The sequence below is a fragment of the Marmota flaviventris genome, chromosome 8 (assembly GCF_047511675.1).
Source record: "Marmota flaviventris isolate mMarFla1 chromosome 8, mMarFla1.hap1, whole genome shotgun sequence".
In the NCBI taxonomy this organism is placed as follows: domain Eukaryota; kingdom Metazoa; phylum Chordata; class Mammalia; order Rodentia; family Sciuridae; genus Marmota; species Marmota flaviventris.
In genome coordinates, this window is record NC_092505.1 from 128,451,673 (window position 1) to 128,469,409 (window position 17,737).

At 45.8% G+C, this 17,737-nt stretch overlaps 1 protein-coding gene across 1 annotated transcript in view; it reads right to left on the minus strand.

Moving 5' to 3' along the window:
* Positions 1-391: 391 nt before the first annotated feature.
* The window catches only part of Bfsp2 (beaded filament structural protein 2), a 62,817-nt gene continuing 45,471 nt past the window's right edge, over positions 392-17,737 (minus strand). Inside the window, exons 5-7 of the mRNA XM_027933998.3 lie at positions 6,572-6,703; positions 2,502-2,722; positions 392-575 (exon numbers count right to left, since the gene is read on the minus strand). Coding sequence (XP_027789799.1) covers positions 572-575; positions 2,502-2,722; positions 6,572-6,703 — 357 coding nt within the window. The 3' untranslated portion in view covers positions 392-571. The remainder of the gene's footprint in view (positions 576-2,501; positions 2,723-6,571; positions 6,704-17,737) is intronic.

Genomic DNA, 17,737 nt, shown 5'->3' on the forward strand with positions numbered 1-17,737 from the left:
TGACACATGCAATCAAGCACTGGGCTAATCCCTCTCCAGCAAAAGTGGGGGTGTTTTGCCCCCACCTCCACCCCGTTGTGCCCTCTGCATGCTATGACTTTTGCCCAAGCAGCCCTTGGATGTTGATAGACCCAAGAATGGTTGACCTTTGATGAGGAGGCAGATGGTATCACATTCAAAGAACCTTCCAGAAACCTGCAAGAATGGCTCCCTGGGCTGGGGGTGTGGCTTCGTGGTAGAGTAGTGAATGCTTAGCATGCTCAGAGCTCTGGGTTCCATCCCAAGCATCAACAGGTTTTAAAAAAGAAAAAGAAAAGTGATGCGTCCACCCACTGGTGATTAAACCCAGGAGGCAGAACTAGAGGCTGCACACAAAGCATTTATTTGGAGAAGGACCAGGGAGGTTGCTCAAGCTACAGGCTACTTAAATGAAATCAGAAGGACGGCCCCCCTCCATTTCCAGGAAGATTTTTCAGCTCTCACTGAACCAACTAGAGAATCCAGCAGGAACTGGAACTCCCCAAGCAGCATCCATTCAGTTGGTGAGAAAGTACAGGAGGAAGTTTCTCCACTAGCTGAAAAGAAACACATGTGAATCAGAAGCCATCGGTGAAGCACACTGGTAACATTATCACAATAATAGGATTACGGGAAAGGCAGATGGGAAAGAATTTAGAAAAATTGTGCTGGGTTTTAAATCCCTGTTCCATGGCCTTTTGCTGTGTGACCTGGGGCAGATGATTTAACCTCTCTGAGACTTTGTTTCCTGTCTGTACAGTGGGGATGATGGGATGCAGTCCTGGAGGATTTGGGGGGAGAAATGAAGATAACAGGAGTTAGGGCTTCGCAGGCGGCAGGGCAGGCACTCACCAAGTGGAGCACTTCACGTTCCTGGAGTGGATTCAGCCTTACTCACTACTCCTGGTGTTTGTCTAAAATGACTCTGTGTATTTACTCAGATGTTCACAGGCATTCGAAAGAATTAGCTTTGTTAGGAACATCTGGCTTTTATAACCCCAAGAAAGCCATTCGATGAGAAGATGGTTGGAAGGGAGCCTGTGGGTTAAGGTTAGGTGACTTCCATGTGGCTCTCTTGATTTCCCTCCCAAGGCAGAGCTGACACACTGCTGGAGTGACCGGGGGACCTGGCTCTAGTCCTGGTTCTGCTTCTCCCCTGCATGTCATGGTTCACCCATCTCTTCCAGCCAGGGCCTGGGCATTCTCTTTATGGGGAGGGGGGCGGTGAGCTGCATGATCCCTAACTGTCCCTTAGAGCTTCTGTCCTGCTCCTTTTTCCAATATATGGGACCCTGGAGGGACATAGGAGGCTACAGAACTATGAAAACAATCAATAAATAAAGTCCTGGATTTCTGGAGGGAGTTTGGGATGGAGCTAAGCCCCACACTGACGTGGATGACTCTGGAATCCTTATCTATTAAGAAAAGACTGCATATGTGTTCATGTATTCATGTGTGTGGGGCATGTGATGATGGCAGACCCTGTGCTGGCCAGCCCAAGTGCCATTCCCAGTGCCTGGCCTGCCTTCACTACCAAGACTGGAATAGCCAGTTGCCTTCCTAGTGTCTCTTGCAGGTAGGTATGGAAACATGAACAGCTTCGCTGGACACCTTCTCAAAAAAATTTTTTTTTTCTTCACTGATAAAAAGAGAGAGCCACTCAGGGGTAAGAGTTTTTGCTGCTGCCTCTTCCCTCTCTCTTCTTTTGGCCATGAATAAGGATGTGATGTCTGGAGCTGTGGCAGGCATTTGGGCAACCACGGGGTAACAAAGATGAAGACCAAAAAAAAAAGCCAAGATATTGTGTTATGTTGGAAAGATGGAAAGAGCTGGAGTCCTTAGTGAAATCATTGAACAGCCTACATCCCCTATTTTTGAGACTCTGAAATAAACAGGGAGACTCTCAAAATAAAAAAAATAAAAAGGACTGGGGATGTTAACTCAGTGGTATAGGGTCTCTGGATTCAATTCCCAGGGGCACACACACAAAAGTACATATACATCTACACATGCATATATAATATACATGTATGTATATGTGAAAAAATATATGAGTGTGAATAGAAAAATCCTGCAAGAACACAGCTAAACTATGGGAGTGGGAATGTGAGTGTGGTGTGGATGGAGGGAGCTCCCAAGTGATTTTTTTTTCCTTTTAATCTTAATCCATCCTCCCTCCCTCCCTTCCTTCCTTTTTTTGTACTGGTATTGAGCCCAGGGCACTTAACCACTAAGCAACATCCCCAGATTTTTTTTTTTTTGCGTTTTATTTAGAGACAGGACCTTGCTGAGTTCCTTAGGGCCTCTCCAAATTGCTGAGGCTGGCTTTGAACTTGAGATCCTCCTGCCTCAGCCTCCTAAGCCCTTGGGATTGCAGGTATGTGCCACCACACCCTTAATGACTGGTATAAAGTTTGGGGAAAAAAATAATGTTTAATGCACGCATGTGCATTCCCTGTGCGTGAAGAGGAGCCGCCACGTACCCGCTCTCCTCCCGGTCCAGCAGGGCGTGGTAGGACGCCACGTCCTTCTGCAGCTGGCACTTGCGGGCCAGCAGGTGCGAGCGCTCCTGCTGCTGCTGCTCGGCCTCCGTGCGGATCTCGCGGAGCTCGGCCTCCAGTCGGCCCACCACGGCGCCCAGGTTCTGTAGCTCCATGTCGTGCCAGTGCTTGGCGTCATGCAGGGTGTTCTCCAGGCCTCGTTTCTACGAAAGAGCAACCTGGTTCACGCCCAGGGCGGACAGGCCGGGTCCTGGAGGGGCGGGGGTGCAGAGCGGGAGGAGGGTTGGGCTGCCCAGTCCTCAGGACAATGGCCTTGACTGTTTGGATACTGATGGGCAAACGTCTCCGTGGACTCACGGAAAAATCTAGAATTGTCAGGAGGCCAGGGTTTGGTTTAGCGTGACTCGATCTGTCTGTCCATCTATCTGTGCATATATATATATTTAATGGCAAGGAGGGGGAAGAAAGGAAAAAAGGCAGGGGTGGGGGAAAGAGGAAGGAAAGGAGAGAGAAGGAGGACTCACAGGATGTTTTTCAAAGAAAAATCTCCTCTCTTCCTGGAATGCCTGCAGGAGCCCTTGCCCTCTAGTGCCTGAGGCCGGGCCATCCATCCTTAGGTTAGAACCGGTGTCCTCCAGCGCCCTCTCCCAGATCACTGCAGTTGGAATGGAGTCTCTGGCCTTCCACGCTCAGCATTTCCTTCTAGTATTTCAGTAGCATGTTCCAGCTCCTTCACTGTGGGCTTCTCACTGAGCCCCACCCCCTCTGAGCCACCAGCCTGGGGTGCGGCTGGTTGATCTCTCACCTCATTTGAAATTTTAGTGGTCTTCCCTAGGCTGATGACTCCTGCCTGGGAACCTCTGGCACCCTGTCCCCCCAGCTGTGGGCGGTACTGAACTTCTTCCTGGACATATATTCTCAGACCTCAGATCAAGGTATTCCAAATGGCGCCTTGTGGTTTCCTTCAGAATCTGTTGGCCCCCTGGGTTCTGAATCAGTGGGAGCTCAAAGCTCTTTCTTCCCTTGGAAATGCAATCATCACTCTCTCTGGGGCTTCCCTCCTGTATGGGCTGGGAGATTTTCACATTTGTGTCTTCTCCTTCCCAGACTCCAGGACCCAGGATCACCTTTCTCCTGGGGTCAGTTTAGTGGCCTCTTTGCTCATCTCCCTGCTTCTGTGAACATTCCCCACACAGCAAGCACAGTGCGTGTCCAGAGCCCAGGTCCGGGCTTCTGTCTCTTCTGCTTCACCTCATCCACAGCTCCGCAGCAGGGGACTGAACTCACAGAAGATCACTTAGTCCCCAGGTCTCTGGAGACTTGAAGGGACTTGTTGGATTTCTAAACCCTCCAGAAAGCAAAATGGCACCTGTCTGTGGCTTTTGTGCCTGACTTCCTCCCAGTCCTGGTTTAGTGAATGTTGAGTAGACTTCAGTCTGCAGCATTGGGGCTTGCATTTGTGGCAAAGAGGACTGAAAGTCCAGCCAGCATGGCCATCTGAAGTTTAGGTGGGCAGTGGGGACTTGGGGTGCACATTTGTCCCAAAAGTTAGGACCAAAGGGTCTAAATGAGGTCACCGGGTGGCTGATCATGCCAACTCGGGGTAACTGAACTATTAGTTATAATTTTATATGATAAATAATAATAGATGCCATTTATTGACTGACCCCTCTGTGCTGGGCACAGCACTAGGGCTTGACATGCATTACCTAACGAATCCTTCTGGTCACTTCATGAGGTAAATTACTATTCTGATCTTACAGTGGATCACGTTTCCAAAGGCAGCTGCTACCATTATCACCATCCCACACGGTCTTTCTCAATGTGACCTTGTCACTGCTATTCCATCAAGAGGGGGGTTTATCTCCTTTCCTGTTGGAGCTGGCTGGTCTTGTCATTGCTTTCATCAAGAGAATGTGGGTCTGAGCCATATTCAGGGACTTTGAAACCCAAGTGTCAAGAGGCCTGGTAGCTTCTGTGCTCCATCTCTGAGGGAAGCCAGATGCCACATCAGAAGTCCAAGTAGACTTTTGAGGCTTTGAGACTCTATGAGATGAGAGACCCCAGCTAGCTACCCGGAGAGGTCACACAGCTAGAGAAGGAGATGCGTAACCGAACCACCACACATGTGAGTTGAAGAAGCCACTCCTGGGTGTCCCAGCCCCGACAGGTGCCCTTGGAACAGAGAAGAGCTATCCCCGCAGAACTCTGCCTAAATCACAGGAGGAGGGAACAAATGATTCCCTATTGTCATAAGCCACCAGATAGATATGCCAAACAGAGTAGACCCTCACTTGAGGCTTAGAGGGGGTCACACAGCCACACCCCCTCTAGCATCTGAGCAGCAGTCCCCAATCCCATAGGACTGCTGTACCTACTAGAAAAGTAGAGTCAGAGGTGGACGCCGTGGTGCATGGAGCCCTGCAGACCCCAGCCCTAACTCCGCCCATCTCTACCTTCTCTGCCACACTGACCAGGAGGCCTGCGGCTGACTCCCTCCCACGTGGGGGTGATCACCCTACCTGCCACCCACTTCCATGCCGAGCTCTCTCATTTCTGGGGTTATATCAGTTCCTCCACTGAAGTCCCTTGGGGACTAATTAGTCTTGTGTCCTCAAAGCACTTGGTTCAGTTCTAGGAATCTAATACGTCTTTCAATGTGAGGCGTGGAGTAGGAAGAGCACGTGCATGTGCATTCTCTCATGGGATCCTCCCGGAAACACTGAGAAGTGGGTGGATCGTGACTTCACCCCTGTCTTGCAGAAGGGAAAATATGATGCAGGAATTGGCCATTTACATAGGTGCTGAGCGGTGGAGCACACCTGGCTGATTCGTTACTCTTGCTTTTGCTGCCCTCAGATCCTTTCCTCGCATCCCCTTGCCTTGACGCAGATCCTGTTATTGGCCTTGCTGGACTCCAGAGCCTCTCAGCTGCACGAGGATCACATGCACCAACTCCTTTACACACTCGGACGTGCACCGACAGTGCTTGAGAGTAGAGCAATACAAGGGCTCCCGGAAGTGGCACCTTGGAGGAGCTATGCCTGACTCACCCCAATAGAACTTCAGTCCTTTGGGGACTGCAGCATTATTAACACAGGTGGCCACTGGTGTCTGCAGGGGGATGGTTTCAGGACAGCTGGGGAGACCAAAATCTGTGGATGCCCACGTCCCTTAAGGAAAATGGTGTCATATTTGCATATAACTTATGCAACCCTCCTGTCTTTTATCCCTAACCCATGTACATGCTCTGTGCATTTTTGTTATACTGTATTGTTTAGGATGCAACAAGGAAAAAAAAACTGTACATATGCAGTACAGGTGCAATTTTTGTTTTCAGAATATTTTCAGTCCAGGTTTAGTTGGATCCACTGATGTGGGACCTGTGGGTACAGAGGACTGACTATAATGACTTTCATAAAAATTAATTAACTGCAAGAGTCCCGCCTGCAGAGCACAATGAGTCTGGGAGCAGGTCTTAGGCTGAGTTCTTCAGAACTAGAGCCTGGGACAAGGATTTTGGAATTTCAGACAACCTGTCATTCCTCCTCCTATAAATAACAGATTGTTCTCAGGAAAAGGAGGGGAGAGGAAAGCAGAACAGGGAAGGGGAAGGTGCTGAGTCGGGACCTGGCTCAGCTGGAAAGCTCTGGAGTGTGAACCTTTCCACCTTGGAGCAAGTGGGCTGGGCTTTTACACCCCCCTGTCAGGTCAGGTCAATCCTGACCTCTGGGGTCAGGATCCTTCTGTCTGATGAATGGCCATTCTCTGGGGATGAGGCTGCTGAAAAGGGGCAGCTGTGGGTGTTAGCCACCAACATTCCCAGCAGCATCCTACTAAGGGATGTCTTGGTGGGCACTACGGTGTCCACTGTACTTGTTAGGATTCAATCTTTGATGATCCTTGGGAGTCAGAAGACCTTTCAGACTCCAAAGTCGTGTACCGTGAGATGGGATTCCTTTGCAAACCGTGACCCATGTGCATGATTAAAGTCTGTCAGTCGAGAGTTATAATTAACACAAGCAATGCCAGGGCTCTTCTTGGCCACTTACCAGAGCCCGTAAGGATTCCGTCTCGGCCTGGAGGCTCTGGACTTGGCACGAAGTGTTGTGTAACTCTACCCTGAGGGTAGCGGCCAGCTTCTCTTCCTGGGTCTGGGACACGCAGGCCACCTCTGTGTGTTGCTGTGGAGAGGCAGGTCTCAGGGTGAGCAAGGATGAGTCAGGAGCCTGGATCCCTCTCCCTTCCCAGGTTTCCTAATCCCCTGATTGCCTCTAACCAGAGGAAACACCCTGTCCAATTTAAAAATCCCCCTCCTCAGCGGGGTGTGGTGGGGCATGCCTGTATCCAAAGGGCTTGGGAGGCTGAGGCAGGAGGATTGTGAGTTCAAGGTCAGCCTTAACAACTTAATGAGGCCCTAAGCAATTTAGCAATCCTGTCTCTAAATAAAATATTAAAAAGGGCTGGGGATGTGGCTCAGTGGTCAAGCATCCCTGAGTTCAATCCCCATACCACCACCACCACCACCAACAACAAATCCCTCTTCTTTACTGGCTTCCTCACCAGTACGTAAAAAAGTTCTATTTAGTTTAGACATAGAATGCAAACGAAATAACCTTCTAAAGACTAGATGGTAGACAATCTCCTTTTCTCCTTGTGCCCTAATTAAACAGTTCTCCTGTTTCCCATTTCTCTCACCTCCTTCCAGCCGTATTTCATATAGTTATGTGTTGATTAATGATGAGGATATGTCCTGAGTAATGTGACATCAATCTATGCAGTTGTGTGAACAGCACAGAATGTCCCTTACAAACACCAAGATGGCTTTGATGTCACTAGGTGAGATAATCTCATGGGATCACCATTGCATATTGGGTCCATCATCTGCTGAAATATTGTTATATGGAGCATGGTTGTATTTGTAAAATAAATATGGATCACTCCCTCCCTTGCTTTAGCACAGTACTTACTACATCTTGAGAATTATTCTACATCAGTTTATAGAGATAGATTACATTATTTTCTTTTAAATTATACACACACACAAACACACACACATACACACACATGAGGCAAACACTCTACCACTGAGCTACACCCCCATCCCAGAATACATTCTTTTTAATGGCTGCATAGCGTTGTCTTGTTTGGAAGAACTGTAATTTATTTAAAAGTCCTTACTAATGGATATTTAGATTGTTTCCAAATTTCCCCCATTACAATGGTGCAAAGAATTACCTTCCATTCCTCATTTTACACCCCAAGGTATGTCTCTCTGAGGGGGCATTTCTCTGGTTACATTGCTGGCTTAAAGGGCATGTATTTGTGATTTTTGGAGAGCGCTTCCAATTTGTCCTTCAGACAACCTGTCATTCCTTCCAGCTCCAGAAGACAGTGCCAGCTGCCCCCACATCGTCCTTAGATAAGGGATCATCCATCCTGATCTCCATTAATCTGATAGTCTCTGTTTCCTTGTGAAAACCAACTATGAAAACAAGAAGTGAGAAATGCAGATTCCTGGGGTCCTCTTTGCTGGGAAAAGGTGAAAAATGAGAGCTCACCCCCTCATTTTCTTCAATGCAGTCTGATGGACTGTCTCCCAGTCAATGATGTGGGAGGGGGAAAAATCCCATTTTCTCCTCTAGGTTACTGACTTCCTGAATTTACTACTTTTTTCTTTTGCCACATATGAACATTATTTATAGAATACAAAAATAGTCCAATCTCCTTGCCTGGCTGAGATACCCCACACTGAGAGGCTCTTATCTCAGTCATAGTATCTCCAGCTCTTGCTGTTCAAAGGCTTCAAAGAGCTCCCAAGAGTGACCATTGAAGGCCTGGGAGTGGCTGAAGGAGAGCAGAGGTGGGGCCAGCTCTACTGGTCAGCCAATGGCCATCCTTCAGTCCCCCAAAGTCTCCCTGCCCACAGAATGCAGGCGACAGTCAAAGAAGAATGATAATTGTATGAGTACCTCCTGGGTCACTCCGGGGCATCCATTTTTTTTTTTATGATTATAGAAGCTTTTTAGAAGCTTAAAAGCATGGAAATATGGCTGCATATGTTAAAAGTAACAATAGCCAACCAATGGGTGTGTGAAAGCCACTGGGAGCTAAAGGCCACTATGGCTAATTAATATGCATAAGGTGCTCACTCTGGGCCAAGCATCATGTTAACAGCCTTAGGTCTATTTTCTCATGTAACCTTGACAACCCTGTAATGCAAATGCCCTTATTATTCTCATTGTCCCCGAGGAGACAGTGGTGCAGAGAGATTGAGTTATTTGCTCCAGATCAGATGGCCCATAGGGACAGGACCAGGAGGCAAGTCCAGCAGGACCCCAGAGCTTGGCTTCCAACCAGTATTGAATGCTGCTGCCTCTGCCAATCCATCCATTGAAGACCTTTGAAATGGGAGGGGCCTTCCCCTAAAACTAGGTGGATCGCTCTGTTCTTACACATTATTGAGCAAGAGCATCACCTGGGATCTCAAAGATGCAGGCTCTGAGGCAGGAGATTGTTGGGGACCGCAAATCAAGTCAAGGTGGCACCTGGCAGTTTGCCAGGAGGAGTGGTTTGTGAGGCAACGCCGCCGAGCCATTTCGATGGTGGGATTCCTTATTGGCTGACTGCTGTATCTAGATGATGCTAATTGAGTCAAGCTGTGTGTAATCAGTTAGGTATATATACCTCTGCTGTTCCGCAATAAAGCGGTCCCCGCTACCTTGGATTCCTGCTACCTTGAGTTCTCGCTCAGTTCCCGCTGAGTTCTCCCGCAATAAAGCAGTTCCTGCTTCAACCTTCAAGTTGCTTGTCACCTCCCGGTTATTTTGCCCAGCCAGACTGCAGCAGGAGATCCTGAGCCAGACCCAGGAATCTGCATTTCTCACTCTCAGGTGACACCAGGTCCATGGAAGCAAAGTTCTAGAAACTGATAAGACAGCCTCACCTGCCATTGATAGGAGATAACTGAAAACTTAATAAAATCAAAAACCAATACTCTTACATTTTAGCCACCATTGTCTGCTAAACTGCCAAGTCTCTAGGTCTATTTTTCTATTTGTTGAAAGGTGAGATTAATAACAGAGGTGTTAAAGACCTGCCAGCATTGGACAGACTTTCTTCTAGTTTAATCCTCAAAGAGAGAAAAAAAATTCATTTGGTCACTCTGAGCTCCAATGTCATCTAATATTGTATCCCACACCTCAAATCAACAGAGTGCAAGTGAGTAGTAGCTTTAACTCACCTAAAAGTACTTGTTTTTTCCCGATGGATTTTTAGATTCATATTTTCTGGTTATTATAATAACTCTATTTCTATTTCCATTTCAACCCACTGCCTCCAGATTTCTTCTCTTGGATCAAGTAGTAGGTGTGCTATCTTAGCCCCTGAGGATGGGTACAGGACCCTGTAGGTAGGTACTCAGGGCAGCTGGTGGAGTGTGTGATGAAATTCAAACATATTGGTCCCCAACCTTTGAAACCAGCTTGAAATCATGGCTCCTCTATGCAGGAGCTGAGCTGCTCATGTTTGCACTCCATCTATATTTCTGGGGCAGGAGAGCAAATGATGATGATATGATGATGATGATGATGATGATGATGATGATGATGATGATGTTGTTTGGTGGTAGTACGGGGGATAAAACATTCTAAAGACTAGATGCTCCATCACTGAGCTACATCCCCAGTCCTTTTAATTTTTTTATTTTGAGATGGGGTCTAATCTGCCCAGCCTGGCCTTGAACGTGTGATCCTCCTGCCTTAGCCTCCTGAGTCACTGGAATTACAGGTATGCACCACTCACCATGCCTGGTACATATGTGTATTGTAAAATAAAGATTTTCAAATTTCAAAAATTTTAATCATAATCAAGTATTTGAGATTTGGCCTTTTGGGGATACAAGTGTAGGAAGAAAAGGGAAATAGAGCCATCTCCAAACCTGCCCCACTTTGCTGACCACCTTTGCCATTCTTCCAACAGCCTTGGCCATGACTCTGAACTGGAAGAAGTGCCACCAGCCTTAGGGAAGAGTGGATGCTCAGGAGGAAACAGAGGGTGGGGAGAGCGGTGAAGGTCCCAGATGCTAGTGGACCTTAGCTGGTGGATTCTTGGCAGATCTTGTACCCAGCATGGGCACTCGGGGGTTGCAAGGTGACTTCTGCCTTCCCCCAAGCAGTTGCTCTGTGGGTTTGAGCAAGTCACCGGAGCTCTCTGGTTTTGGCAACTGGTGAACAACATCCTTCTAAGAACGTTGTTCTGCTGCAGAAAGCAACTGCCTGCCTGGGCTCTTACGCACTTCCCAGATTTCACAAGAACATACTAACCTCACTGTGTTCCCTGTCACGGGCAAAGGGGAAGCAGTGGTCCCCTGGAGGCCCAGGGGCTCCTGGTCTTAGCTTACAGAAGAGAAGGGAACGTTGGTTTGGAAAGATCCTGAGAGAAGTCTGGCATAATCTTCAGTCCTCAGGACAAAGGCATCCCCAGGCTCATATCCCAACAGATACCTCTTGTTTATTTTTATTTTTGACTTTTTTTTTTTTTTTTTTTTGTGGTTTGGGGGATTGAATCCAGGCCTTGCACATGCAAGGCAAGTGCTCTACCACTAAGCTCTACCCCAGCCCTTTTTTCGTTTTGTTTTTGTTTGAGACAGGGTCTCACTATGTTGCCCAGGCTAGTCTCAAACTCCTGGTGTCAAGTGATGGTCCTGCCTTAGGCTCCTAAGTGCTGGGACTTACAGGTAGGTGACACTATGTCTGGCTCACCTGCTCCTTCTAACGATGAATCAGAATTCCTCCGTATTTGTGATCTGTGTAGTTCACCCTAGCAGTTGAGAGCATTGATGGCAGTACCCATCTAGACCTGTCAAATGCACAGAACAGTGACTGGCCTTTGCTAAGTGCTCAAGAAATGCTCTGATGGTACTGCTTTCCTGGGTGTCTCCTTCTGCCCTGGGGAACAGTGGCTTTTCTATCCATTCCTTCCTCTTGTCCCTACCCTAGCAACCTTCACATTAGATTGAGGGTACCTTGTATTCAGAGGCAACCTCTCCCCTGTCCCCCCCCCCCCCCCAGGGGATCCTAACATGGCTTATTACACCTAGAATAAGCTTGACAGTTTCTTTTTCTTTTCTTTTCTTTATTTCTTTGGAACTATGAATTGAACCCAGGGTCGCTTTACCACTGAGCCACATCCGCAACCTTTTCTATTTTTTTTTTTTTTTATTTTGAGACAGGGTCTTGCTAAGTTGCAGAGGCTGGCTTTGAATTTGCAATCCTCCTGTCTCGGCCTCCCAAGCCACTGGGATTCCAGGTATGCACCACCAGGCCCAGCAATTTTTATTGAATGTCTACAGTTTGTGCCAGGTACCTGCTAGGGACTGGAAGAAGAGGAGAATGTACCAGGGATGGAATTAGACCAAATCTTCAAATTAGAAGGATCAGTTACAATTATTACAGCAGTTGAATATCACTTTACAGTCACGGGATGTTATGTGTTTAGTTAAGGACAGCTGTTGACAGGTAGTACACATATTCTTGATCTCCCCTAGCTAGATATAGGATTTATTTGGGAAAAGGTTGGATGGCATTCAGTCTACTCTGGTGACACGAGTCCTCCTCAGCAGGAATTGAAAAGAAGAGTGTGTCTCACTGGGTAAAACTTCATTACTGGCAGAACAGCTGGCCTTAGTAGGCAAGCATAATTTTCTCTATGAGTTTATACAAGAACTGCCTGGCCACCTATTAAAAAATATGGGAAAAAAATAAAAAAGAACTGCCTATCTGTTGAAGCTGCTCTTTTTTTGGGCATAGGAACAAGTCTCAGCCTCTTGAGAAAGCTGCTAAATACAGATGAGAAAATGGCTTTGTGGACTCCCAGTCCGCCTGGGTCGTTAGAAAACACACTATATAGATCAAAGTAGCAGAAGAAGCTCAGCCATGAGGGAGAAGAATAGATTTTTCCTTCTTAAAGGAGAAGAATAGATTCTCCTTCTTAAAATAATTGTTGGAGAAATCTGAATTAAAGTATTTTTGTAATAACCCTTCCTCACTGGCTAACCTATGACTTGAAAACTAGTTTAGTACCATAAACTAATTAAAAATGACAAATAACTGTCTGGGGACATATATGCAACTTATATCATAGGACCAACCACGACAAATCAGTAATTAAAAAATACAAAATCTGGTGAAAAAATGGGCAAAAGATAAGAGCCAGTAGTACATACAGAAGCAAATATGTATGAAGCCTAGTATATAAAAAGATGTTCCACCTTCCTTTTGGGAAATACAAAATAGAGATAGAATGAATAAGCATTGTTTACCTAAAATATTGGCAAATAGCATATGTACTATATTGGTGAGGATGTGGGGAAAAGGGTAATCAAATATTTCTGATGGGAATGTATATTGTTGCAACTCTTGTAGAGGGTAATTTGGCTCTTGCTTCTCAAAGTTACCAGGACACATGGTTTTCAAGCCAGAAATTCCTTATCAAGGAATTTATCCAACAGATCCATTGCTATATTTTGGAAATGATAGATGTACAAAATTATAGATTATAGTAAGTATAATCTTACTTGTAACAGCAAAAGATTGGAGGCCACCTGCATGCTATCAACAGCACAGAGGCTAAATGGGTTCTGGGGCATCCATTAGCCAGAGCAGGGGTCACTGACTTTTCCTGTGAAGGACCAGAGAATAAATATTTTAGCCTCAGCAGGTCATGTGGTCTCTGTTGCAACCATTCACTCTGCTAATGCAGTGAAAGTGCAGGCATAGATAATATGTAAATGACTGTGTGTGTGGCTGTGTTCCAATAAAACTTTATTTGCAAAAACAGGCAGTGAGCTGGTTTTGACTTACAATCTGTAGTGATATAATTTGTGATATAATATCATACAGTTGTAAAGCAATCTGGTCTGAATATTACAATTTGTGGAGATATATATATATATATATATATATATATATATATATATATATAAAATTTTTCTTAAAGGACACAAGAAAATAACATTAATTCACTCCAAAGAAAAGAATTGGATTGTAAGCTACTTTTCACTTTTGTACATTTGAATTTTGAATGAAGTCAATGTGTTATCTTTAAAGTAAAAATATAAATGATTTTAAAACTAAATAAAGGGCCAGGCACAGGGCTGCACGCTTTGTAATTCAGCATCTTGGGAGGCTGAGGCAGGAGGATTTCTGAGTTCCAAGCCAGCCTCAGCAACTTAGTGAGGCCCTAAGCAACTTACAGAGACCCTGTATCAATATAAAAACTATTAAACAAGCTGGGGATGTGGCTCAGTGGCTATGTACCCCTGGGTTCAATTCCTAGTGCCAAAAAAAAGGGTAAACTGGGGCCCTTTTGCCAAGCTCTCTACAACGTAAGCAAATATGGAAATGCTAGGCAATTCTTCTTAGGGCTTCCTGTGAACACATGGGTGCAGCCATAGCTGTGGGGAAGTTCAACCTTTTGAATTCCAAACAGCTTCATTCAGAGACTTTGGAAGCCCTGAGCTTGCTGGGTGGCCTGTTTCCAGGAAGATCACACATTTTAAGAAAAAGGTCAGTTGGAAGAAATTCTAGATTCTATTCATCATCACGAACTGGCACCCACAGGAAAGAAGAAATTTGCATCATATTCTTGAAAGTGTCTTTTTTGGCTCCCCAGAGCGTCATTTTCCTGTTGGTCCTATGGACCTTTGAAATGGCAGCATTCTGTGAAAGAAAACCTTGGCAGAAACATGGAAAAGCTAGGAGCTCTCTGTTCCTTTCCTTCTTTCCTTCCCATTCCATACACTGGTAAAATGGGAAGTAAGATAGCTGCTGCTAGCCGGGCGTGGTGGTGTATGCCTGTGATCCCAGTGGTTGGGAGACTGAGGCAGGAGGATCTCCCATTCAAAGTCAGCCTCAGCAATAGTGAGGCGCTAAGGAACTCAGTGAGACCCTGTCTCTAAATAAAATACAAAATAGGGCTGAGCATGTGGCTCAGTGGTCCAGTGCCCCGGAGTTCAATCCTTGGTACCCCCCCCCCCAAAAAAAAAAAAATAGCTGCTGCTTATGAGGCTGTCATAAGAATTTGTACTGATTCTGTTTCTTTTTTCTCTTGGTGGTCTTAAGGATTGAACCTGGAGCTTCACACATGCTAGGCAAGTGCTCTACCAGTGAGCCACATCCCTAGCCCTATCATGAGAATTGAATGAGCAGAAAAGGTTTATTGTTCAGATGTCAAAGATTTATGGTTCTCACCCTGTTATTTGTTTTATTCCTGAATTTTAGGTCTTTTAAAAGTTTTGATTCTAGGGATTGAACCTAGGGGGCTTTACCACTGAGCTACATCCCTGGCCCTTTTAATATTTTATTTTGAGACAGAGTCTCCCTAGCCTCAAACTTGTGATCCTCCTGCCTCAGCCTCCTGAGTCACTGAGATTACGGGTGTGCACCACTACACCCAGCTAGGCCTTTTAACAATGATTGATGGAATGATTGTCTGAGCCCACAGGTTCCACTAAAGTTTTAGGGAAGAAGGGTGCTAAGATATCTCAACACAGCCAACATAAAGGCAGAGCATTAGATTTCTCTTTTTTATTTGTACCTCCATAAAATGGAAACGCCTCAGTTTAAAAATCTAGGCATGACAGCAAGACCTTTGGTGATTTCTCAACTTAAGGTAGTCTTTTTTTTTTTGGTACTGAGGATTGAACTCAGGAGCACTCAACCACTGAGCCACATCCCCAGTCCTATTTTGTATTTTATTTAGAGACAGGGTCTCACTGAGTTGCTTAGCACCTTGCTGTTGCTGAGGCTGGCTTTGAATTTGTAATCCTCCTGCCTCAGCCTCCCAAGCTGCTGGGATTATAAGTATGTGTCACTGCATGCAGCCTCAAGGTGGTCTTCTTAAGGCCACCTGACTACAGACCTGGGAATGCATTCCATGGTGTGATGTTGTGATACAATGAGAAATATATATTTTTCCTATTTGGGCTTTGTCCCTGGCTCCTGGGCAGAACTCTTAAAATCCTTACGATTTCCTAAGTAATAAGAACCAGCCTGGGGCAGTTCACAGGCCAACCTCAGCAATTTGGCAGAGACCCTGTCACAAAATAAAATATAAAAAGGCTGAGGATGTAGTTCACTGATAAAGTGCCATAGGTTCAATCCCTAGCGCCAAAGAAAAGAACAAAGAAAGCCATGGAAGCATCTTTTGTTATAATTAGTTTTTGACTCCAGGGCCTGAAATAGCTCAGGTTGTTAAAGGTTAAAGGAGTGTGTCCTTTCTTAAGTCATTCCTAACAAACCCCTTTCAGCCACACCTGAGTTTAGGTTAAGGAGATGTCTTTGGGGCTACCCTTAAGGACTGGATGCTGGTGGCTTGGGAAATTCATTCATGTGATGAGGAGATTGGAACTTTCTGCCCCACCCCTGGTCCCAGGGAAAAAAAGAGACTGAATCAACGATGGTGATCTGATGGATCCTACCCAGGAAATGAGTTCTGCACAAAACCCTGAAAGTGGGGGGCTTGAACTTCCAAGTTGGGGAACAGGTGCTGGGAAGGTGGCTCTTGGTCCCACACACAGCTGGTCATTAGTGGAAGAGGTCCAGACTTGTGACTGTCATCTGTGACGACGACGACAGGGCATTCTTATGGGACTGAGCCCTTAACTCCTGAGACCTGATGGCAACTCCGGTGTCAGAATTGAGTTGAATTGTGGGACACCCCGCTGGCATTTGGAGACTACACGTTTTGTGTGTTAAATAGAAATGACAGGAGGACATTGTTTTAGATGAAACTCCTGCACCCGCCCCCAACAGACCAGGCTAGAAATCAAAATGGAGTCACTCACGCTAAAGTTCCACCTCATTAAGCTAAAACTAAGCTGCTTCTGACCTTCAGAGAAATCATCAGGATTAGAGAGAGAGCAGCCAAATTTCCCCACACCATCCAGTTTTGATTCACATGATAATGAATTTCTTCTCTCTGCTTTAATCTTTACCTGATGCTTACCAATCAGTGGTTTTTTCTATTGTTCTGTCTCCCAGGTCCGGTTTCCCAAGGAAAATAACTTTGAAAGGACCAATCTACTTTTTTATTGTTATTTCTGCTTTCTTCAACCCTTTTCTGTCTATAAAACCAACCTCCTCTGCTCACCACAATACTATTCTGTCTTATAAAATGATGTGTTGCCTGAGCCTGGAATTGAAAATAAAGGCGATTAGGATCATTAAACAAAGTTGTAATTTTGTCCTCTGGCAGGAGGAGTGTCAGAAGTTGTGTGAGAGCATAGGGGGAAAGTTTTAAACTGGGGGTGATGGCACACACCTGTGATCCCAGCAACTTGGGAGTCTCAGACAGGAGGATCACAAATTGGAGGCTATCCTCTGCAACTTAGGAAGACCCCCATCTCAAAATAACAAATAAGAGGGGCTGGGGTTGTGGCTCAGTGGTAGAGTGTTTGCCTAGCATGAGTGAGGCACTGAGTTCAATTCTAAGCACCACATTAAAAAAAAATAAAGATATTGTTTCCATTTACAGCATATATATATATATACATATATATATATATATATATGAAGGGCTAGGGATGTAGTCCAGTGATAGAGCATGTGCAAAAGAAAAATAAAGTTTTTTTTTTTCTTTCTTTTTTCACAAGGCTAAACAGGAGGTCTGGAGAGTAGGAGCACATTGTTTGAAGTTCCTGAGTATCACTAAGTACCTGGAGTTAGGAAACCACAGGAAATACACAACAAAGAGCCAGACTTCAGGAACATGCATTCTCTGAACCAGCCTGATTCTGCAACCCCTGAACCATACAGCTCAGAATCCTGGACCCCCGAGGTTCCTGACACCAGACCACCCTGGCTGAAGGGAGTGTGGTCACTGTACTGACTCTGGCCAGAACTAGTTTTAACAATTAAAAACCAGAAAAGAGTTGGCAGATAGGTTGCAGCAGGTGCTCATGGTACCTGCCCTCATCCCTCAGGTCCTCAAGGTTTAGTGCTTCCTGGGCTTCCCACTGGATTCTGCCTCTCTGTCTGAGAGCTTTCCCTGAAGCCTTTGAAAGGTCACTCTGTTAGCAGATGGGGGAGGACTGACAGGAGAGAGCATTAATACCCCAGCTCCCAGCCTCTCCCCTCCTGCAGTCTAGACCCCTTCCCAGAATCCCCCTGGGCCTATGCGCCAATCTCCAGGGGGTAGCTGCTTTCATAATACACTCT